The sequence below is a fragment of the Dama dama genome, chromosome X (assembly GCF_033118175.1).
Source record: "Dama dama isolate Ldn47 chromosome X, ASM3311817v1, whole genome shotgun sequence".
NCBI lineage: Eukaryota > Metazoa > Chordata > Mammalia > Artiodactyla > Cervidae > Dama > Dama dama.
Window position 1 is genome coordinate 59,864,460 of NC_083714.1, and position 26,185 is coordinate 59,890,644.

The 26,185-nt window shown below is 36.3% G+C and overlaps 1 protein-coding gene across 1 annotated transcript in view; it reads left to right on the top strand.

Moving 5' to 3' along the window:
• Nucleotides 1–22,012, top strand: part of IL1RAPL2 (interleukin 1 receptor accessory protein like 2) — a 633,564-nt gene extending 611,552 nt beyond the window's left edge. The window contains exons 8-10 of the mRNA XM_061137577.1: nt 2,239–2,382; nt 8,333–8,503; nt 21,321–22,012. Of these exons, the coding sequence (XP_060993560.1) occupies nt 2,239–2,382; nt 8,333–8,503; nt 21,321–22,012 (1,007 nt within the window). The remainder of the gene's footprint in view (nt 1–2,238; nt 2,383–8,332; nt 8,504–21,320) is intronic.
• Nucleotides 22,013–26,185: the final 4,173 nt, after the last annotated feature.

Here is a 26,185-nt window from a genome sequence, read left to right on the forward strand (position 1 = left end):
GATGTGAGAGTTGAACTATAAAGAAAGCTGAGCACCGAAAAACGGATGCTTTTGAGCTGTGGTGTTGGAGAAGACTCTTAAAAGCCCCTTGGACTGCAAGGAGATCCAACCAGTCCATCCTAAAGATCAGTCCTGGGTGTTCATTGGAAGGGCTGATGTTGAAGCTGAAACTCCAATATGTTGGCCACCTGATGCAAAGAGTTGACTCATTGGAAAAGACCCTGATGCTGGGAGGGATTGGGGGCAGGAGGAGAAGGGGACGACAGATGGTTGGATGGTATCAGCAACTCAATGGAGATGAGTTTGAGTAGACTCCGGGAGTTGGTGATATATAGGGAGGCCTGGAGTGCTGTGGTCCATGGGGTCGCAAAGAGTCGGACACGACTGAGCAACTGAACTGAAAGAGCTCCTTGTTTCTTTCTGGTATAGCTACAGAATTCTTCAATACCCTTCAATAACCTGCCTGAGATCTGCTAAGTCCTAGCATTCTGCCTGGCAATTGTAGTTTAGCTTCTTTCCTCAAAATGTAAAGGACAGAAGCAGCCAAAGTTCACTGCAAGTCATATGTTTTTGAGAAGTATTACCAATAGTTCTATGGAGGAACAAAGAGAAGGCTTTTCACAGTTAGTTTCCAGAATGGAGCTTACAAAACTGTGGTGCAATAAAAAGAACCTTAAATTTGAAATTAAAATATCTGTTCTCAGGTCTACTTCTTAGCTATAAGACCTTGAGTAAGTGAACAAACTGCTGAGTCAGATTCTTCATTCATTGATGAATATGAATCAGTAATCCCTGCCCTAACAGATTACTTAGAGAATAGATGGTAGACTAGTAGAAAATTTTATCTATAATATACATTACTTGTAATATATATTATATACATTTATCTTTTTTCTTATTGTTACATTGAACCTAATTTATCTTAAACAATAAGCCTATATAGAGATAAGGGGCAATCTTGGGGAAATACAGATGACTGATGATCTTCTTGTCAAGAGACCTTCAAGAATAGCAGTTTGTCATGGTCATCAATTTGATTTTGGCCAGAAATGATGCATCCAGGAAGGCTGATTGATGCCAAGGAAACTCGTAAACAACTGATGTACAAACCAAAATGCCACTTTCTTTTTCAGTTTGTAGTTACATGGCAAGCTGAATTAATAATAAAAGAGTCACTTGGCAATTGTGAGATTAGATTAAAGGGAACTTAGGTTTACCTGTGTTCTGTTGAGACCAGTGAATTTCCCTGTGCCAAAGTGGAAAATGTCTCTGGTCTGGTGTCTTTCAGATTCAGCACTTCTCCTCTGCACATTGCTGAATTTATATTCTAAATTCTTCTCTGACTTCCCCTTTCTCTAAATTCCATGACACTATCTCCTCTTTTGATGATACACCCTAGATTTTGTAATATCACTAATTAAGCTACAGGTAAGTCACTATTCTCTGAGCCTGAGGTATATTAAGTCTCCTTCCATTATGTATTGATTTAAATTTTCCAACTGTCACAGTTCTAGGGGTGCCCCACTGGAACAACCTAAGGCTGCTATCAGGCACCTTTGTGTTGGCTGAATAGGCCAAGTGATTAGCCTGGATTTCTCATACTCTCTTAGCCCCGCTGGGCATATTATATTGCATATAAATTATAGTCATTTATCCAATTAAGTAGGGAAAATGGATAAGTTAATTTCCCCTGCCTACCTTCTATTGGATTATGTTCTACCAAGATTAAATGAAATAGTTAAATCCTGCAAGCTCATTAGATTTTATTTGATTCTGAGAATAATTTTATGATTCTGGTCTCCTGTAGAAGAATAGGGCCTATGGCCTAAGAAGTATTAGATGGTAATCTTCCTAAGCCAAAAGATAATTTCATAGAAACAACAAAATATTGGACATGAACCCGGTAAAAGGCAACTCTAATAGTTTCCTGAAATACACTTCAAGCAAAAGTATACATGTGAGATATAGATGTGTTCAAAACAAAGTGCCAGATACTATTCTTTTTCAGATAGACTTATCACTTTCAACAGTAAAATTTTTCAAATATTTAGAAGAGAGTTAATTTGATAAAAATTGATTTACACAAATGTATCAAGAACACATCTACTTACTGCACTTATCAAGAATCTTTTGTAAAGAAAAATACAATGGGCTGTACATTTTAGGCACTAGAAATATCAGAAGTTCCTCAGTATTGATGATTTAATTACCTTTTCCTGTTTATTTTATTTGTTCCAGATTTAATCTACAAAATTGAGCTTGCAGGAGGCCTGGGAGCAATCTTCCTCCTCCTTGTACTGCTTGTGGTCATCTACAAATGCTACAATATTGAATTAATGCTCTTCTACCGACAGCATTTTGGAGGTGATGAAATTGCAGATGGTAAGCTATCTTTTGTTGTTCAAGCTCAATTAAAAAGCATGAATTTGTGATTATGTAAGAGAATATCCATATTCCTAGGAGATACAAGATGAAAAATTTAAAGTTAAAGGGTATGACTAGTGCAATTTACCCTAAAATAATTCAGAAAAAAAATGCTTTTAATCTATCAAGAAAGAGAGCAAAGGTAATAAAATACTAACAATAGATGAACCTGGGTAAAGTATATATGGGTGTTCTTTAAAATGGTTTTATTTCTTGAAATTATTTCAAAAAATAGTTTAACAAGGAGATATTGGTTAGTCAGGAGATCAACCAGTGCTGTCAAAACCCTTACTAAGAAACAAATTAAGAACCAAATTTATGTTTTTCTCTAGAAAATTCAAATTTAGGTACAGATCATATTTAGCTCTTCCTGGCATCAAAGAAAACCCAAATTATTCAAGAAACATATTAATAGCCATAGAGATACTCGATTTAAAGCTAATAGTACATCTGGACCCACATATTTTGTGTGATTTTGTAACAATTCTCAAAGGTGACTTCAAAGAAAAAAAATTCTGATTGTAGCTTATAATTTTCTTATGTTTGCCATTCATGGCTTGTGGAAATCTTATAAATGAGATATTAGCAAAACATTGTACTGAGCCTGTTTCTTGGAACATTCAAAAATGAGTTAATTTTTCAAGAGAACAAACTACCATACTTCCCAATCAAAACTAATAAGAAATCATGACATATCACTCCTTATGCATACAGTCTTCACCAGCAAACTACTATAAGCCTTGGAAATGTGTGTATGGAATGCCCAAGCTAAGCCAAGATAAAAAAGAAGTCCAATTGTAAGTCATTACTTTAAAAAGCCAAATTTAAATCTTAGTTTTCATTGTACTAGAATAATGAAAGTTAGAGCTTTTGTTTTGTTTTGAGATCCTCAAAGGAGAAGAGTTTATGATTTTGTTTTATTTTTATAGTGATAGGAGAAGGACAGAGTGGTGACGGTAACACCAAAATTTTTGAGGAACCTTTGATATTGGTCTTATTGTTACTATTATGTGAACAATGATATGAGTATGTTCTAATTGACTTCTATATTTTTGCAGTAAATTAGAGAAATGCTGTTTGATGAATACATGTGCATGTTTATTATCAAAGCAGTGTTTTCATCTAATGATTGTAGCAGCCTATATAAAGTATCACAGGCCCTTTTTCAGATATATCTTTAAAATGAGAAATTAAAGCCTGTTCTGACCATGATTATAGGCTCCAACAATATGTATGAAAATGTAGTCAGTTACCTGCAGTTTCTGTATACAATAATTAATACTGGAAAATCTGACTCCTTAACCTCTACACATAAAATAATGAGATGGAATATGCTATTGGGGAAAATTTCACTGTTTTCCAAGTGCCAATGAATGGCTAAATGGGAATAGCAATTAAGAGTGTTAAAGATGCATTGTCTATATGAAAGTACATGAAAGGGAGTCTACTGTGATTCATTTGCTTTAGGTCATGATTACAAGCAATTTGTTAAAACTTTCTGTAAGTGAGGTGATATAATTTACTAAGTTCATCTGAAATAATTACTTTCATCATCCATATCTGATAATCCAGACTAACTGATCAGTTGTAGTACATATTTGTAAGATTAAATTCATGCTAATATCATAGGACATTTTGCATCCATATCTTCAATATTGCCCAAGTGACCAAAGATGACAAGTAATCTAGAGCATTTTGGTTAGAGAATTGAGTGTATTGATTCCAAACCAATTATTTTAGGGGAAAAAAATGCAATGGTGGGGGACTTCAAGGGTTTTCAGCAGGAAGGAAAATTAAAATAGTTTATATTCCTACATGGAACTTGGACCTTAAACACACAATCTCTGTACTAGTTGAATGGAATACTAAAAAGTCAGCAGATATATAGTGAGGATGAATAAATGAATATTAAAAGCCTTTTAGATATATCCAGTTTCATGATGCCAAATGTCAGCTAGATAGCCTATTGAATTTTTCATTTCTTTATTTAAATATTTTGACATCTCAAAGACACACCATAGTTGTACCCATGTACCTTTTGTTCATGTTTTCTCTTTGATTCATATCCAGAGTAGCATTTCCTGAAAGTCATTATAAAATGCCATATTTTTTATAAAATAAAATCTACTTTGACTTCTTAAACATATTTGATATAATTAATTTCATTTCAATTCATCAATGCTTGCTTAATTTATTTGACCTTTGAATTATGCAGTCATTAAATACTTACTAAGTGTCTACTATGTACCAAGCACCATGAATGATGTATTTGCTTACATATTAAATATATTCTTCATCTGGATTAATCCTATACATACACACACTGGTAGTATAGTAAGCTTTGGGGACATAATAATCCACAAAGTTACACAGTCTTTGCACTTTAGAAACTAAAGGATTTAGTACTATGTTTAGCAAAGGCCCAGAAGAACTGGCAACCCACTTCAGTACTCTTGCCTGGAAAATCCCATAGACAGAGGAGCCTGGTAGACTGCAGTCCATGGGGTCGCGAAGAGTCGGACACGACTGAGCAACTTAACTTTCACTTTTCACTTTTATGCATTGGAGGAGGAAATGGCAACCCACTCCAGTGTTCTTGCCTGGAGAATCCCAGGGATGGGGGAGCCTGGTGGGCTGCTGTCTGTGGGGTCGCACAGAGTTGGACACGACTGAGCGACTTAGCAGCTGCAGCAGAACTGCATTGTAAACAGGAACCACTTCCTGATGGTGAACAGGATTAAAATGAAATTTTAAAATGGGAAGGACAGTGTGACAACAGAAAAATTCTTCCACAGACAATTTGGTTCCCTTCATCATAACTTCTCTCTTCTTTGGGAATAGCATACCTATGGTGACGACTGTGCCAGCCCTCTCCTTTATAATGCATTGTGCTGTTTTCTGACTTCTCAGATGAGCATAGTCAGCATGATTTAATAAAGAGGAAGGCTCATTAGCCTCACATAACAAAGTGGTGTTGCTGAATGGCCATTCGGTTTTAAAACAATTTTTAGGACTTGCTGTTAACCTTTATTCGCATTGTATCATATCATTGATATTGCTTTATCTGTCTTGCTCCTCTTTGTGAGCAACAGCTGTGGCTATTCATGAGGTTTTCTTGGCTGTCTACATAGAGCTGAAGTGCATTTTTTAAACTGTGGCATCTGTGTCACTGCTTGCTCACTAGCTGGCATCCTAGGCCTTCTGGGACATCTGACATAGTGGCTTTGAGAGCTCTCTTCCTGCTCTTGCCAGTTATCATAAGCTCTTCACCTTTAGTTCATCTTAAAGGGACATAACTGAAACCAGGAGCAACCATTTTCCAAAGAATGATATATTTTTAGAATGTTATATACAATTTGTTATCCAGACATGTTGAAGGTTAACACAAAGACATCCATGTTCTTTGTCATAACTTGACTTGAGATATAGCAATATTTTTCTGGGAAAAAAAAGTCTTGATCCCCTGGAGAAGGAAATGGCAATCCACTCCAGTATTCTTGCCTGGGAAACCCCACGGACAGAGGAGCCTGGTGGGCTACAGTCCATAGGGTCTCAAAAGAATTGGACATGGCTTAGCAACTAAACAACAACAAAAACACCACCTATATTAGTTTATAGGTGATGCAAATAAGGACAGGAGCAGGAATATGGGGATTAGGCATAGTTGGAGGGCAAATTGTCATAGTCTGGACAAGCAATGGGGCAAGAGTCTAGAAGTTCTGGCCAGATGGGTAAAACAGTCAGGTAGTCATAGTGGATGGCTAGCTCATAGTAGATGCCCAACAAAAAACATTGTTGAATGAATTAATAAGTAGTTGAATTTCGAGAGGTTTGTAAGTTAGAGTTATCAAAGTCAGAGGAAACTAGAGTCTAGTCTGACATTATGGAGTTTGAGGCAGCAACACCATCTATCAAGAAAGATGAAATACATTCTGCTCATAGAAATGGATCTGTTTGTCCTTTGGCCTATTTTATTCTTCCAGCTGTGTATCATCAGCAACTCTCAGTCCCAGGTGAGTAATTATAGCTGGAGAAAGTCAAGGGCCTGCAGGTGCATCCTGAGCCTGATTGGAACAGGGGCAGAGGTGCTAGGATTACCAGGAGGTTCTTACATTAGCATTGCTTGTGAACATTCTCACTTCCAAGTGGTGTTTTATGCATAACAGTGGAATGTGCCTCATTTGTAAGCCAAGTGATCTCAACTATTGGGGCAGTCCTCCATGTGTGTGTGTTCCTAAGCAATCAAGTAACCCAACCAAGGCTCACACAAGTCTTATCTAGCTAGAGGACAGGCTAAAGGGAAGCCTCCTGGCTTCAGGCACCATCTTAACATAAATAACCAGGGTTCCTTTCATGTGGGGGTAGTGAAGCCTGGAACTTTACTAGAATTAGAACAATATAATCCTGACTCAGTTATCACTACAGTAGTCAAAGGGGTCCTGTGTGCTTCTTACCATAGTGTATTTGTTGTTATTGTTTGGTCTCTAAATCATGTCCAACAATTTGTAACCCCATGGACCATGGCCCACAAGGCTCCTCTGTCCATAGGATTCTCCAGGCAAGAATACTGGAGTGGGTTGCCATTTCCCTCTCCAGGGGATCTTCTCAACCCAGGGATTGAACCCAAGTCTCCTACACTGGCAGGCAAATTCTTTACCACTGAACCACCTTGGAACCCATAGGATATTTATATCTCCTTATGTGCCTATCATGTATACCTCTTTCAGCAGTTAGAACCAAATTATTAATGGTATAAGGAAAATGAGTGGCTGCTTCATTCTGTAAAGTATATTTTGGTCAGGTTTTAACTATAATCTAATCAGGTCTGTTTTAATGGAAAATATTTCTGTGCTTTAGAAACAAAATCTGAAATGTTTTCCGGTCTTTTAAAATTATTTGCAAGTAACTAGTTTTAATAAATACTAATAGTTCCATATGAATCTAGACTCACCACATTAAAATTTTTTCTATAAATAAGGGAATTTTAAAAACCACTATAAACTTTTCCAGTGTGTCCCTTCTAAAACCAGTGGGGACTAATACTTTGAGTGGCTGTAATCATTAATAAAATCAGGGGAAAATTCTGTGTGTGTATACACATACATACACATGCACATTTTCTCTTTGGGGAGACTGGCTCTGAGCCAATACAGCAAAGGAGAAAAAAATTACATTCTTAAAGCACAGTTAACTCTGACTAAATGGGTGAAGGGAAAACCTAATTTGGCGATATTGGAAGGATGTATATTTTTAAACAAAGGCTTCTTTTGGAAGTTTGTGTCAAATTAGTTGGCCATGGATTGAACAAGAATAACAGGCAATGCACTTGTATAAAACCCAGCTGCTGTCTCTAATATTTGGTAATGAACTGCATTTTGTATATGAGGATGACGACAGTAACCAACTGGAAGTATGGCATTTGTTTCAAGTAGAGTCTCCAGGAGTGAAGCTAGATTATTTCAATCTTCCACACTCCAGAGCCCAGCCTCTTCTGGATCTCTTACACATATTTGTGCAAACAAGGTACAGTCTGTGACCAAGTAACAGAGCCAAGCCAACCAGCACAGAAAGAGTTAAGATTCATGACTTTGGTCTATGTAGTCCTTCATTCAAACACACTGAGCTAATCATTCACACCAAAAGTTACAAATAATTCTCTTTTATTCTGTCAAAACTATATGTTGCCCATTGCATAGCAATTTCAGTTCATATCCCATGACTATAACTGGATTGTGTTGAAATGTACTAGGTTTCTTACGGCATGGCATGTGACTTATTTTTTCTAATTGTTAATGATGGTTATTAATTATACTGCTTATTCTAGCCTGTTAATTATTACAGATATTTAGTCCTGAAGGAGAACCTGCTAATCATACATACAACCCTTTTGTTTTTCTTTGTATCTAAGACAACAAGGAATATGATGCGTATCTCTCTTACACAAAAGTGGACCAAGATACTTTAGACTGTGACAACCCTGAAGAAGAGCAATTTGCTCTTGAAATACTGCCAGATGTGCTGGAAAAACACTATGGATATAAACTATTCATCCCAGAAAGGGACCTAATCCCAAGTGGAAGTAAGTACTTTTGAGTTTTGTATTTTAAAAGTTTGGTTTCACTTAAGAAGTTATATGGAGACTTCAAATGTCAGAGCCAAGTATTTAGTTTTTTTCTTACAGGAGATTTTATTAAATTCAAAATTTTCCCCAACACCTGTGTTATGACTTTTTAGCATTCAAATTTTTTTAAAGGTACTCTCACCTATATTTTATGGTATGGTATGGTTTTAAAATTGTGATTTAATTGTACATTTTACTATATTGCCTTAGTGCTCTTAGAAAAATGAAGATCCTTTAAAAATTGTATAAGTCAGATCTTTTTTTGCATTTCAGATTTTCAATGCATTTCAGTTCCAAAACTGACCTTCTGTCATTGTGTTTCTCCTTATACCTACAATCATTGTCACTAATAACTCTGAATTTAAGACTTGATATTCATTTCCAGATTTAGAGAAAAATCCACTTAAAAAAAAACATAACTGAAAGACACATGTACCCGAATGTTCACTGCAGCAATATTTACAATAGCTAGCACATGGAAGCAACCTAGATGTCCATCAACAGATGAATGGAAAAAGAAACTGTGGTACATATACACAATGGAATATTACTTAGCCATTAAAATGAATGTATTTGACTCAGTTCTAATATGGTAGATATTATACAGAATGAAGTAAGTCAGAAAGAGAAAAACAAATATCATATATTAACTCATATACATGGAATCTAGAAAGATGGTACTGATGAACCTATCTGCTTGGCAGCAATGGAGACGCAGACATAGAGGACAGACTTGTGGACACAGCGTGGGAAGGAGAAAGTGGGACAAATTTAGAGGGCAACATTGAAATATATATATTACCACATGTAAAATCAGATAGCCAGTGAAAATTTGCTGTATGATACAGGGAGACAACCAAGAGGGGTGGGATAAGGTGGGAGGTGGCAGGGAGGTCAAGGGGGAGAGGGCATACAGATACCTATGGCTGATTCACGTTGATGTATGGAAGAAACCAACACAATATTATAAAGTAATTATTCTCCAATTAAAAAATAAATAAATAAAACTTTAAAATGTATATTAGACCATGGGGCATGGCACCTCACTGTGTACTTAAATTCCTTTTAAGGAGTTCTAGACTATGGGGCGCTCCAGTACTCTTGCCTAGAAAATCCCATGGATGGAGGAGCCTGGTAGGCTGCAGCCCATGGGGTCGCTAAGAGTCAGACACAACTGAGAGACTTCACTTACACTTTTCACTTTCATGCACTGGAGAAGGGAATGGCAACCCACTCCAGTGTTCTTGCCTGGAGAATCCCAGGGAAGGCAGAGCCTGGTGGGCTGCCGTCTATGGGGTCGCACAGAGTCGGACAGGACTGAAGCGACTTAGCAGCAGCAGCAGCAGACTATGGGGAGGGCTTGAGTGCCACTTTTCAATTATGCTACATATTGAAAGTTATATTTGAGTTTCCAGGATAAATTCAGGTTCAAGTAAAAAATATACTTTTTTCCTTTTACAGTTCAGAGTATTGTACATGGTAGTATAAGATAAATACAGAAAAGATATGGCCCCTACCCTCAAAGAGCTTAAAATGTCATTGCAGGAAACTAAAAGTGCTAGAATTAGTTCACATGTATACATGAACATCCCTGGGAAGAGGAAATTAAACTGTAACCACAAATCAGAATATAGTAATTTATATACAAGGGATAACAAAATTTAAAAACTTATATTTTCAGTACTTGACTGTATATAGAATATTTTCAGATACATTGTTTCATTCCATCCTTAAGAACAGGCACTATTATCTTCATCTTACAGATGAGGAAATAAGACCTGAAAGAAGTCCAGTATCAGTCAGCTGGCAAATGGTAGAGATGGAATTAGAACCTAGATCTGTTTGGTTCTCACTCCTCATTATTTATTCCTCAATAATGTTAATTCAAATGATCAGAAGTCCACCATGGTCACTAGCTGGCAAGAAACAAATTGAAACAACTGAGTTTTGGTTGTTCATCACTTTTTCTCAGCATGCATATATTTCTGTATATGTCTGGGTTTTCACGTGAGTATGCACACTTACACATTCATAGGAAGAAACCAGACAATATTTACTGGTACACTACTTTCAACAAATGTAAGACTTCCTCAGATTTTTTACCTTGGTCCTCACCTCTTTTCTTTCTGTAATTTCCTTCATTTTCATGACTTGAAATGCAGTTCTACATTGATTGAGCCCCAAGGAACATGCTGATACCTCAGAGTCATTTTTGATTCTTTGGTATCTCTCTCCCAAATCCAGTGTCCATTTGTATCTTTTCCATGATCACTTTCACCATTCTAGTATAGGCCCTAATCAACTTATTCCTCCATGCCTATTACTCTTTGCCTTCCCTATTTTTCCTCTCATCCATCTAGTTCCACTAATATGTATACCTCCTTCATCATGTCTCTCCCCTATTCAACAATACTTCACCATTTCTTACAGGATTAAATCTACTAACCCTTAGCTAAATACTTCTACAGTCTAGTGCCAGCCCAGATTTATCTCCTAAATTTTTCTCCTACCATTTCCCTTACCCGTTCCTTACTCATTTCCCTTACCAATTTCCCTTACCCATTCCCATACTCTAGCTAAACTATGCCTTTCATGTACATTGTATGTCCTTGCAATGCTTTTGTTCATGTTAGTCTTCTATACCTTTATAAATCCTATTTATCCTCTCCATATCACTGCCTCTGTGAAAACTCCATAATGATTTCTCTAACTCTAGAGTACATAGGGTATAATCACTTGCTTGACTATAAATTCTGTATTTCTGTGATATTTTGTATTATTTTTGTATGTAGCTTTCTACCTATGTATGTCTTATCTTCTCAGTGAGATTGTAAGCTCCATGAGGGTAGGGACTGTCTCTCATTCATCTACATACCCCTGTTATAATCTAACAGAATGCCTGAGCTCAGTAGATGCTAAATAGATGCTTGCTGATTTTGTTTTAATAGTGTTGGTTTAAGACAAGAGGAAATGAAATAAAAGTTTTAATATTTGCATGACAGTACCTGAAAGGCCTTTTAAACAAGTGAATAAGAAAGCTGAAAAGAAGCTTTCTGCTGAAAGAAAATGTAATTCATAGGAATAGTCTCAGTCCTAATGTGTATTTTTTTCAGATTTTAGAAAGAACATCTACAAGAGGTTGAGGCTGATCATTAGTGAAACATCAAAAATATCCCTTTAGTATTTTTTGTTTAATTCATTAGATTACTATGTATTTTTTGCATTTTTTGCCAAGAGCATCTCGTTAACTATCAAAATTCTGCAACATCAATTTTTAGATAGTGTCCTAAATTGTATTCAGATAATAGCATTACCAAAGTGGAATTTATATTATATGTCAAGTCACCTTCAGTAGGATTCAGTGTGGATTCAATTTCTGCTTTATTGTATTACAAATTTGTTGGCAACACAATAGACAGTTTTTATCAACCCCACTAAGTGACTTAAAAATGTCACCCTTCATGTCTGAACATGTCAACTTTGATTATCTTTCTTCTGACCCAGAAAGCAATACTTCAACATTGTGCACATCAGGAAAAGAAATAGGGACAACTTGGAACATAGGTGAGCCTCTTTACCTGAGACTCAATAGAGGACACTTGCTTATTATATAAAGCAGTACCTAGTGTGCATGGGTCAGCATGAGACCCATGAGACCCAGAGTGAGATCATGAGAGCAAGAGAGATGCATCTGCAAATTGTGTTTTCTTCATTCTTTGTTTATTTCAATGACTTGACAGGTCAATTGAATCAACATGCTGTATCAATTTAGCCAAACAGGTGGTAGAATATTTTATACCTCACAGAGTCAGCTAGTTGATTGGCGAAATTGATTAGTTGTTTTGGTGTATCATAGACAAGCCTGAATGTCCTCCTTGACCATGGGATGTGAGGCTTATACAAGTCGTATTTCCTAGCATGAAAGTACAAGATTTTAATTGAGGACTGTAATACACAGCATAAGGGATAATAGGAGGTTGTTGCCTTATTTATCCTAGCATTTAAAGAACTTAATATAAAAATACCCAAGATGATGTTATTAGGATGAAGAGGGATTTTATAGTCCATATAAGATCATTTTAATTTTTTGAGATAATACAACAATTAAACTAAGCAGGGAGTTGGATCCTGGGTACTCAGTGGTACACAGGAAAGCTGCTTTTACAAGTAAAAGACAACTATGCAGTTTTCAGATGCAACCACTGGAGGGTGTTTGATTTTAATCCTTCCTTCCTGAATAAGAAAATTCATGTTCTCTGAATTCCGATTTGTGAGTGTAACCTGCAGAAGTTCTTAAAAAGGCCCTTTGACAATTTTTCCTTTCCATCAACATTTCAGAGCTGGCTGAGCAGTCACCATGTCACGATTAACGAGTTTTTCCTTGGCATTTTTAGCACGCATTCAGGAAGTCAATGAAGTATATGAATAATATACTTGATTTACACATGAATGACAGAGTAGAACATTTTGGACTTAGTGTATATGTGTTATTAAAGAAGCTTCTATGGTCTGTAGTCGCAGCCATTGGTACAGATTTAACAGGTTATGCTATATAAATATAGACACATTCCTGTGGGGGGGCACTAGTTACAATATTATAAGCTGTGTTTGTCCCTCACATCTCATTTAAAACATGTTGACCCAAGACTGCTCCTTCCTCTAAAAACTAGCAGTGAAGCCTTTGAGGATTGTAAAAGCAGACTTCATAATATCATTCTTGACCTACAACAATAATTTTCTATGAATCAAACTAATGAAATATTTTAAATAAACCCATTCATGTTTAACACCTTCATTTTTTATGTATCTTCAGTTTCTTTTTCACCACTCTCATGGTATTTCAACTCAACCTCATCAACACACAAATCTCTCCAATGCATACAGTTTCAAAAGTACATAAATGTGTCTCCCTTACCTTATGTCCCCCTCCCCCTCCCCCTCTCCTCCCCACCACCCACACATGTGACCATGAGTTCTCAGAAAGCTCTAATGTAAAGATGTCACTTTCCAAGGTGAAGGGTATGTAATTGTACCCTCCTTGCATGCCCTACTCGGGAAGTGTCCTTTGGCCATCATGAACCATCACAGATGGGAAAAACTGACACAAATATTTTTCCTAAATGCTAAAACTAGAAGTCTTTAGATCTGGACATTATTTTCCTGGCAGTGACCTACCTTTCCATTCTTGAGCCTGTGGCCAGAATCTTCCTTATGTTTTCTCAGGTTTGGTGCCTGAATGTGGCAAGAATTCCTACTTTCCAGTAAAAGTTTGGTCTGTCTCTTCCCAGGCTAGAAACATCTGTAGTAGAATAGCAAAAGCAACTTTGTTGCCAACAGGCATCTGAATGTCAGAAGTGACAGGCAACCAAAAGAAAGCCAGATAGAAAACACCCTACTCAAACTGCCTAGAGACACAAACTTGAGAAGTAGAGATTTTCTCACCCGTGCAGCTGCTGGGTTTTGTGGTGTAAAGTACTATACACAGAGCACATTGTGTTCATGGGGCCTAGTGGATCCTTTAGGAATGAACAGATGTGCTCTGAAGCTGACATGTGACCAACAGAACCCAGCTGTGCAGTTGAGATTCTGAGATTGGGGACATTTTTGGATGAGTACCATTTAGGCTTTTGAGTCCATCTTATCTCAGTGTTTCTGCAGAGATTATAAAACATAAAAATATAAAAGTTTTTCAACTGACAAAATGGAGAAAATAGCACTCTAAGACTGAAAGTAGAAGCAACCAAATCCTGTAGTTTTTGTTTGCCTTTTAAGAGAAAATGAGCAGGATCCTTAAGAGTACATGTGAAATACTTAAAAAACAATTATAAACTGAGCTAGTTCTGGCTGAAGCTTTAGAAAAATCTATAGATGATTAAGTGGACATGAAAGAGAAAAAAGCCTTTCAAAAGTTTTTAGCTCAGTTTCCTCTTCTATCCATAGGAAGACTATGGGGATCTCTATGTGAGTTATTCCTGCATTTTTTCACCAGAGAAAGACAAAGTGAATGAAAAATATTATCATGCATGTGGTTGATCAGCCATGTCTGTTGAAATTATATTTATGAATTTGGCTTCAAATATCAAATTGTCTTTCCATTTTTTTTCATGCTCAATTTTCTGTTTTTCTCACTCAAGAATCCTAGGACTCCTTCAGTAATTTAAGGTAGAAATTCTTATGTCTGATTACATTCTTGCATTTGCTAGACCTTCCTCACTATTCTAATATTCAGTTCTTTAATGGCCATGTGATTGTGCTGACATTGAAATGACAAATGACTGGAGAATACATCTGGTGTCAGATGATCCCTAGTCGCTTCTGAAGTGAGGCATGCAAAAAAAAATTTTGTACATGGATCTGTAGCTATTCATTGCCAATAGTTTCTCTAATAGTTGGACATATTGGACATCATTCAAGTAAATTGTCCTTGGGGAGTAATAAAATCCTTTTCCAGGCAATCTGACGTCTGTGACCTAAAAAGTGTGAGGCAGGGGTGAAATGCACAATCATGGAAATTTAACACATTGTATACAATTTACTCACATGGAATAAAATTATATATGCCCACAAACCCCTTCATATTAGAGTCTATAGAGAGGGAACTGTAAACTGTATCCAAAATGACCAGCAAAATACTGTGGTCAATGGACTGAGGTTTCTTATTCAAAGTTTGAGGTAAAGGAAGCCTCTGTTGTGTAGCATTTCAAACAGAGCATCTACTTTTGGGGAAGCACAGACAACAGACACCTTAAAAAAGAGTTGAAGACCAAGATAAAATTGTCTTAAGTACCAAAGGAACCACAGAAAATACTATATAAGCAACAAGTTGTCTTGTTCCATGTTTATCAAGATTGCACTGATTAGAATGACAAATCTACAGATTTTAGGGCATGAGGTTAAAAGAGAAAAGAAGGAGGGGAAGGACATTTTGCAGACTCTCTTTGTTTGTTACTCTCCACATTTTCTTTCTTTCAGTATTCTCTGAATGTGTTCCATTACCTACTTCTATTCTCAGTGAAGAGGTAAAGAGCAAAGTGAAAGAATTCAGAAATATGGACAACATTCCAGAGTAGATTCTGCCCACCATCATGCCTTCCTGTCCATCCATTGATGAAAGGCAAAAGCAAAGGGTTCATTACCAAAAATGCAGCTTCCAAAGTCAAAACTAAATAAATCACGGTTTCCTGCATTCACAAAGACTCAACAAATCCATGTTAACTGTTGATCAGCTTATTAATCAGAATCAATTAGAACCCTTACAATAGTCAATAGAAAACAAAAATCCTGCCAAAAATAATTTTATCCCTGTGAACTATGAGCTATCAAGTCAAGGACTTGGAGGAGGGAGCAGGGAAGGTTTTTGTAGGGCGAGTAATATTACACACTGTTTAGAAAGCCCCCTGCTCCCCTCACACACACCTGGCTAAATAAAAAAAATTGTAGCCTCAATCTCTGTGGCAGACAACACAGACAGATTCTTACATCTGCCAGAGGCAGAAGCAAGACCCGAAAGCTTTCACATCAGCCAAGATAAAGAGTGAGGTTGTCAACCTGTGTAACTCTTTCAATAAGTTAGTATTAAGCATCATTATTTTAAATGCAGGTAGTATTTTCAGTGAGACTACATTATAAAGTACCTCACTGTATGCCTCTGTTTATACCAGAGGTCTAATAACTTTTTCCAAATATATAGTGCTGAATAATACATTTTTTTCTTTGATACATGTGAAACCTGTATTATTTTTGCTGGTTTCTCCCCACCAGTTATAGGAGTAGATCCATCTCAATCACAGTCAGAAACCGTCTTGTTTTTAAGTTTTGATATATGAATCTATAGGTTTAATAAATATAATTGCTGATGGCTATTTGTTATGTAATATTCACTAAAATTAGTAGAATATTATCAATTTTGACACATACTATCTCACCCTAATGATTTGTCTGTTTAACTGATTTTGGATATACATAGCTGTGAGTACAAGCCTATCAAGATTCTATTATTTGAACCTGACAAAGTAATAAATTATGCTTTTACCTACAGACTAAGTACTTGTCTTTTAATTTTTAATATGCCTACTACCCCTGATAATGATTCTGACATAAGCAGCAGTGTCAACACAAAAATAATTCATAAATAATTAGTTTGATAAATCAAATGGTTAGTAGGTAGTAGCAAGACCACATGGAAATTTATGCATAAGAGTGATTTCTTCTTGTGCTTCTGCCTATATCCACAGTAGATTTAAAGCCTGGCATTTAGGAGTACTGAGATCTTTGGGGAAAGTATACGCACCCCATTAGAAGAAACTTCTTGGGGCTGCCGTTATATTCTTCCTGATTCTATTTTGTACTTTTATTTCTCCTTTCAGTTTACTTTTTTGCTTTGATTATAAGTGTCCTGTTTTCAAGTCACTTTTGTAGATTGAATGCTACTCTTTTAAATACACTGGAATTTTGGTTTATACAACTGCCCATTTTTTTCTTTACAAAATTGTGAAGATCACAAATAGGTTAAATGTAATAGCTTTGTTTCATATCTAGTGTAGTTTCATAGCCTTGTTTAAGCAGAAGGCTGTCAGACACAACCACCCATAGTTTACTCTGTTATTGTTATTTCAAAATTTGCAAAGAAGTAACTTAATGTCCTTTCATTTAAGGGATGTTTTATATTTTTATGTGGAAAAAAATAGTCTTTTAAGGGATTCCTGCTACTTGGTTGCTAAATTTGCCTGAACAAGTCAGGGCAAGATTTAGTAAGTATTCATGTGTGCTGTGAATTTAGGAATTTAAAAAAAAAATTATTATCTCTTCATGGTAAGAAACTTTTTAAAATAGCTCCTGAAGGATTCTAACATGTCTAACACAAAACCACAGCCCTACCATGGCAAACACCACTGCCTGTTAGGGACTACTCTAGCTGTGGACCAGCTATGCCTTAATTTGATACCTGTTTTCTGCTTAGTTTATTTGGAACTTTTCCAAACCTAAACATCCTGATTGCTCTCTAATTTAGGGGTGGCAACCTTTCTCTGTAAAGGTTCAGAGAATAAATATTTTAGGCTTTGTGGGTCATATATGGTCTCTGTTGCATAATATTCTTATTTTTTTAAACCCTGTAAAATGTTTTAAAAAATCATTCTTAGCTCACAAGCGATACAAAAACAGGACATGGTCCTAATGGATCAGGCTCCAATTCACAGTCATTGGATGCAGACATGCAACTCCAGGGGTTGGGGAAAATTCTTTTGTGCACTTGCTGCATAGGAGCCAGCAACAACTCCCTGGATAAAGATTAGCAAGTAAAAAATATTGTTAACTCTACCTGTTGGGTCCCTTGCTAATTTAGTATTCCTTTCATGATGTCTAGTTCCTTGTTTGTTTTTCCCAAAGACAAAGATACAGAAAGCAAAAATTTAGGAAGGAAGGGAGAAACAGGGCAAAGAGGTAAGCAAAAGAAGAAGGGAGAGTAAGAAGGGGAAGTGAGAAAGAAAGCAAAGAGGGAGGTAAAAGGACAGGAGAGACAGGACAGGAAAAGAAAAAAAAATGAAAGGGAGAAAGAAAGAGGAGCAAAGGGGTGAGAAAAAGAAAAAACATAGAGAGAAAAACAGAGAGCAAGCCAGAATATGGAAGTGAGGGCCCAGTTTCTCCTTCTTTTCCTTAGAGCCAGACAGCTCTTAGAGGCACCTCCCCAACTGCTTTCAAATATTGAGATTGCTGCCCAGCCACTGATCAGCATCCCAAGAAGTGAAATGTGGGCTTCACATCTGAAAACTTCCACTTGGTTTTTCACCAAGTGAAATGGAACACGAAATTCGGGGCCCAAGAAAGTGGCTTGTGTTTTCCTTGGGACACTTGGGCTGTATCTACCCAGGGAAAATTTAGATGTACTGACTGACTGACTCCAGTGCATATGATTAATGTATATATAGGGCAAACCAGGATAATTCAGACCTTTTTTTCTTCCAGAGCAGGTTTTCAGCTGGAATTATCTGGATGGTTGCCTCAACTCTCCACTAGGCTCTGCCAGGATAAGCAGAGCCAGTGTAGTATGCTGGAGAAAGGGACCACTCCCTCTCTCCAAGGCTCCCTTCAATGCTCACACCCTGTGCAGCTGAGTGTAGTGGGATTCATCTTGACAGGCATTCCCTCTGAGGGCAAATACTAATTCTGCCTAATTAATCTCTAAGAAGCCCCTCAAACCCTAAATGTTGCATTCTGCTTAACTGTCAAATGGCAAAGTGTAATAGACAAGTAAAGGGGGAGAACCATATTAATGGGGCAAAAATTGTATCCTGTTCCCTCCCCCAATAGAGAAAAAGGATAATAAAGCCAAAGCCTGTGTGTGTGTACGAGTGTGCTCAGTCATTTCTGGGGACTCTTTGCGACCCCATGGACCATAGCCCCCCAGGCTCCTCTGCCCGTGGGATTGTCCAGGCAAGAATACTAGAGTAGGTTGCCATTTCCTTCTCTAGGGGATCTTCCTGACCCAGGGATTGAACCCCCATCTCTTGCGTCTCCTGCATTGGCAGGCAGGTTCTTTACCACTGAGCCACCTGGGAAGCCCAAAGTCAAAGCCTATGACATCCCAATCAAATTTATTAGTGTGTGTGTGTACTGTTTCTCTTATAACTGTGAACGCTTGAGTTCTCATTTTCTTTAAGTAAATAGAAATCTATATAGCTGTACCTTTTGTTTTTTAAAGTATAGTTAAAAAGTAAATTAAGCTACATCCCAAAACATAGAAATAGTGTTGCTCATATAGGTATCATTTCTCTGACAAATGTGCTCATGACAAAGTTTGTACAGATAAAATTTTAAGAATTAGATGTAAAGCAACAATTAATGAGGGAAGAATACTACTTGGGATAACCTCTCAGTAAATCATTTTGTAAAGAATTCTTCTGTAAAAATAACAATTAACTCATACATAATCTGGTAAAATTGTGTTTTCATGTACTCCTGCACTTATACCATGATTCTGGCTTGGGTTTTTGTTTTGTTTGGAGGAAAGGTGAAAAGAATAATGGGAAAGATGCATGATAGTTTATTTTACTGTATCTTACAGATTCAACTTCTAATGATGAAGCTTCCCACATAACTTCTTTCTTTTTGGGAGCAGAAAGAAAGGAAGAAAATGAAGAGTCAGAGCTGTTGATACATTGGGATAATATTTTTCCACTCTATTGAAACTTTCTACCTTTCCTTCTATTCTGTTTCACCAGTTCTCTAAATGACAGTGATAAATTCCCCATTGCTACTTGTGTGGTGTTTTTGTCTTCATTTTTACTTCTTGCAGATTTCAATGCTGTTTATTTTAAACATAATCTCTAAAATAAAATTCTGAAGGGGTTAGTTTTAATAAAATTCTTAAGGGGTTCCCTCCCCACTTAGAAGTTGCCTTATCACCTCAGATACAGTCTCTGTAACTAGTGCATGAGAAAGTACTGAAATGTATTAAGTAAAAAGCAAAACAGCAGTTAACAACAATTTGTTAAATGGGCAATTCTCTGTGTACCTCTCAAAAAGTTGTTTATCTGTAGGGTGTAGAGAGAGTTTGCTCTTTTTCACTTGTGAAAGTGTTCTTGCTGCCAAACGGTAGAAATAAAACCCTGGGAAAGAGAAATCATCTGTAAAAATATGCATTTGTAAAATAAGTTTCTCTTTTCAAATGACTTGTACTGAGCTGCTTGGTGGCCCCACACTATGTACTGGACGTGACACCCTGAAAGCAGTCTGTAACCTTGGGCAGATCTGTAGTGACAAATGTTGCTATGCTTCTGTAAGCACTGCTTCTGCTAGAGGGCACTGTACATGAGACAAGGCCTTGTGCTCTGCTTAGTAAAGACAGCTCACTGTTACAGCACCTGTGTCCAAGTCTCCATTTGTTAACACATGTGTGTGTTTCCCTTTTTGGCGGATAAGGCTTTGGGAAGCCTGGTTGCAAAAGGATTATTCCATGGGATAAACAAACCTAGAGTTAGTTGAGTGCTTTTCTACTAGGAAAGGACCATAACTTATTTACCTTACTTTCAGAATTTTCCCACAAAGTAGAGCAAAGACTTCTCAGTTGATAGACTCCTCCTCTTATACCGTTCATTCCACACCATCCCCCATTCTCCAACTCCACCCCTCACGCCTCCTCTGAACAAAGAGCAGCTGGTTCAAATTAAACTCATGGGCACACACACACCACTTCCCTATCTCCAGGTTTGAAGAACAAAATGGAGAACCTAAGGTTGCAAATAACAGAAGATATTCTGAGAAACAAGCTATGATTTTAGAAGAGATTTTTCACCATCTCTCTCATAATTATCTTTGAAGTATAATTTAATATATATAAATTATGTACATAGACCCCCCCTACTTGTTTAGTAGTTGGAAACTGGAGGAAAAGCAAACCAAACCCATAAATACAGTGACCTTCATTAAAAGGCTCCATTTCTCTCTTCATCAACCCGCTGATTGTTCACTTAGAGTACTAGCCCGAAGGCTTGTCTGGAATTAAATGATTCAGTAAATAAAAATAACTGAAATACACCTAAGCTCTGAAGAAGTCAGTTTATATTAACTAAAACACTGTAAGTAATGGTGAGGGGAAATAAATGTATTAGAATTTTTTTTTTTAGGCATTGAGCTTTCTGAGTGTGCAATACAAGAAAAGAAAAGGTGATGTACCTTAGTGAAAGACTGGATCTTTGCTATACTAGAATGCAAACCTACTGCTTTAAAGACTGGAAATGTCTTTGTTTTACTCTTTCTCTCTTTCTGTGATTTGTAGCCTACGTTGAAGATCTCACAAGATGTGTTGAGCAAAGCAGAAGACTTATTATCGTGCTAACTCCAGACTATATTCTCAGACGAGGATGGAGTATTTTCGAATTGGAAAGCAGACTCCATACCATGCTAGTCAGTGGAGAAATCAAAGTGATTTTGATTGAATGTACAGAATTAAAAGGAAAGGTGAATTGCCAGGAGGTGGAATCACTAAAACGCAGCATCAAATTTCTGTCCCTGATCAAGTGGAAGGGACCCAAGAGCAGCAAATTAAATTCAAAGTTTTGGAAGCACTTAATATATGAAATGCCCACCAAGAAAAAAGAAATGCTTTCTCAGTGCCATGTTCTGGACTCAGCAGAACAAGGACTTTTTGGAGAGCTCCAGCCTATACCCTCTATTGCCATGACCAGTACCTCAGCCTCTCTGGTGTCATCTCAAGCTGATCTCCCAGATTTCCACCATTCAGATTCAATGCAAATGAGGCATTGTTGCAGAGGTTATAAACAGGAGATGCCAACCACCACCTTGCCAGTACCTTCCTTAGGCAACCACCACACTTATTGTAACCTGCCTCTGACACTACTCAATGGACAGCTACCCCTTAACAATGCCCTGAAAGATACTGTTCATAGGAACAGTTCCCTGCTACCTTTATCACCCAAAGAGCTTAGCTTCACCAGTGATATTTGGTAGTGGAAAATCTGAGGTCCCCTGAACAGCTATGTGTGCATACAAAATTTCTCCTATACCAAAAGCAAAAAGTACACCTAATAACATTGAGGTGCTGAAAAAATGTTCAAAGAAAACCGCACAGAAATCACTTTTGTATCTAATTTTTGTTCACATTTCCAGAATAGTGGGGGGATAGAAGGACCTGCTTTTGTAGTATAGTAATTTGTTCCAATGTACAGTTTTTATTTCTTCCTTAAAAGAAAAGAGTTTTAAATTCTATTGTTTTAGAGTAGATTTTATGATAGTACTTAGACTGCAAGTTTGGTAGGTAAGCTATGTTCCACATATTTATGAATATTTCAGTATTCACATAGTATTTGAAAGAAGGAAAACTTAAAGACTTTAAGTGAATTTGAAAATTCTGAACTAAGTTTAAGAGGAACCAAGAACTTCTACAGAGTAACTGAAAATCAGGAATTATCAAGAAAGAAGTGTTGAGACATCCCGATTGGAAGATTGTATGTAGAGGAAGATCAGTTAAGAAAAAAAAATGTGGTTGATACGTTTAGAACTTCTTCAACATAATGGACAACTTCTGTATACTAAATCAACAGTGCATGATGACAGCTTTTAGTTTTATTAGGCAAGCACATTTTCTGTAGGCAAACTGGTAGGTAGGTAAACAACGTGCATTTCTTAAGCAAATGAATAGATAAGCTGTTAGCTCTTTTAGGATGATGTTGAACAAACCTTACAGCTTTTTACCCTATCAACAAAGTTTTACAAATTTGAACACATTTTAAGTTAGGCATTTTATTGTTTGCTAACAAATTCAGATTTGGATTTTTTCCAAATGATCTCTTGATTTGCTATAAGTTTTACATGAAGATGCTCACATCTTCCTTTTTTGCAACACCATTGGAGTCTGAATTTAAGTATTGACTGCAAGTGTCAGCAGTAGAAAAGAAGTGACACAACAATATTCACAGATGAAGTGCTAAATGATTCAAGTTTACTAGTGGTAGAGAAGCAATTGCAGTGATTCTCACCTGAAATGTAGTTGTGAAACAAACTGTTTTGTACATACACAATATCTACTTGGCCATGTGTGCAAGGCTCCTTCAGAAGTATCTCTATTCTTGGTGCTTCAAAGAGTATATTTTATAGACTAAACTTCTTCACCCTCACATTGTGACTGTACCATATCAGAAAATCCCTGTGAATATTCTAAAATCTTATGAATTTGCTGTAAGGAATGTGCCCCGATTCTAGTATTTATTGTGAATTACTTCTTTGTGCTATTTCCAATGAACTTTGGTGTGCTATCCACAAAGATTACTGTGGGGGTCAATTAATTAAGGTTCATTCTGGCATTTTTGCATATGGTTCTTAAATCATGTTTGGGGGCAAATATAAACAAGGACAAGTGTACACAGTGTGTAAAAATTTAGAATTTTCCCAGTCCTGGTAACTGTGAAACACAAATGTTTAAGAGAACATTAGGTAATATGTTTAGATTATTTCAACCTCTTTACATGATTGATTCCCTATAATCCATGGGTTTTGTTCAAAGTACTTGTTTTTCTGTTGCTTTTCTATATCCAGATGCTCGGAAAATGCATTATGCACAAACATTATATGAAACCTTAGCAGTGATTCATGTTCATTTCACACTGGGACAATTAGTTGCTCCTTTAAAAAGTAATGTTCAACACATAGGTGTTTCATAGATACATTTTTTTCCACTGAGAAATGTGATTTTCCTTCTGTAGAAACTATAGGTATTTCAAAATGGAAATTTATCAATTCTGAACTGTTTGCCAAGTGTTATAAAGTTGTATTTACTCTCATTGTTCTTTAATAATATGTATAGTTACTAAGTTAATAACCTGCATGAAATAGTATATGTTTAAGTGACCAATTGTACTTTTTATTATTTTGTTTTTCACAGAAGTCTAGATTAATTCAAATAGAACGTTCAGTGGTATTTTTAAACTAATAGTTCTTTATTGAGCATGCCAGTTCTGAAAATATAACATGGGTCTCTCTGCTTCCTTTATTTACAATGATTAAACGTGGGTAGCAATTTGAGTTGGCTGGCCACAATGTGTCCTTTCACTACAAGTAGGTACTCAAAAACAGAGCATTCACACTTGTGTTAGGGAACTTGACAAGAAACCTTTTCTACCATTTTCAGGAACCAATGTGTACACTATCTATAAAAATTTATTTCTAGATGGCAATTCAAAATTCAATTTTCATCTGAGAATTTTTAAAAGATATAACCTGTATGAGCATAATATGTATTTAGTCTAGAACATGATGCATTCTTCCAGTTGCTTTCACAGTGGGAAACATTTTCTTCCCAGTTTCTCACTGAAATGGATTTTGGAAATTTAGAAAAATACTGCTGCAACTAGTTTCTATACATTCATAACAAATTTATAAAGCTCATCCTTCAACAGTATACATATTTTTAAAACTGAGGCTATTTTAAGGTGAAAATTCTGAAAATGTCACAAATTATTAGACAAATGAGAAATTCATGAAAACAATAGATACATAGGGAATGAAAACTGCATTAATAATAAGCAATGCCCAGGGTGATGGACAACAGGTACGTCAGTACAATTTAACAAAGGATGACATTTGGCAGGTTTGGCAATCTATGTTCTCCAATACGACTATGGAGACTCTGAACGGTAGTTGGATGGTTCTTGAAATATAAGGTCTCTTTCCCCATCCCCTCTAAGCCTTAATTGAATTAGATCCAAATATGTTCTGCATTCAATCACTTTCATTAAAAAATAGGTGAAATGACACTTGGGGCTTCTGGTAAGATACAACCAAGGTAGTATCACATGAAAAGTTGTATTTTGTTGCAGATCTGTGGCCAACATAGAAGGGCTTAAAAGTAGGAAGTAGGCTTCAGTGAGAGGAGAAAAAATTCTGTTATGAAAGAAATTTATAGAGGATTTTCAAGAGGACATGGAAATAAGTAGTATCCTATAACTGTAACAATATAGAAAATGGTTTGTGAGAAGGAAGGAAAGTATGGCAAGAAAAAGGAGGACATTCCCTGACACACTTGGTGGTTTGAAGGGCTTAGGTGAAAGTCAACTAATTTATTTAAAAATAAAATGCCAAAGGGCAGTTAATGCTTGAAACCAGAGGTTTTTATTTTTCAATAAATTAGTTGGCATTCACCAAGCATTTTCTAGAAAATTAAATAATGACTGGGGGAAGTACCCTGAAAATTGCACATATAAATCTTTACACTCCTTGTATTCATTTCCCAAGGTGAAGTAGTGATCTGATAAAATCAGAGTGAAGTTAAGACAGAAAAAAGTTTCATAGTGTTCAGTTAAGTTTGAACACTTGAAATTGTTGCTGTTTTCTGGGAGAGAATTTAATCTTGAAAACTATCTGACTCAAATTGCTATATTACTCATGCATTTTTGTTCTAAGATGTTTGATAGGAGGTCACAGTGTTGAGCATTAAGGCACTCTGATGAATGTATAGTGCTGCTTGATAAGCAATAATTCACTTAAAACTCTTTCATATCAAATTTATCTTTTCTAGAACCATAGGCAAATTTAAGAAGGTTATTCGGCACTCTATTTAATTATTGTGAGATCACAACTTGTAAAATCACCTGCAACCATCAAAATTTATCTTTCCAAATACTCACTGCTAGTTAATCAAGCACATTTCTCCAGATATTAGTAAAGTCAATTGTGCCCACCATGTACTGTCCACTACAAAAAGTAAAACAGAAATGTTTTTTTAAAAAAAATATTGACACTACTTATTTTTTCTGAACATGATTTTCTCCCATAGTCTGATAAGGTGGAATGTTATATCACTTTAAATTAAATCAAGTTTGTATTCCTGGGGTGAAAAAATAAATAAATAAAATAAAATAAAAAAACTGAAGTCCCTGTTCTCAATTAGTTTACACATCAAATGCAGGAAGAAAAGGGTATTTGCAAAATACAGTCCAAGTAGAAAAATTAATAATATACACGTAGTGCTGATAAGTGAGGTGGGGTGATTCAGTCTTGAACTGTGCAAGAGGTAAATTTGGAATAGAGGGAACAAGAAGTGAAAAAAGGCAATTTCCCAAATGTGCAGGATAGCACATATAAAGACTGAGGGGAAGATAAGTAAATATTATTTAGCTGATAAGCAAA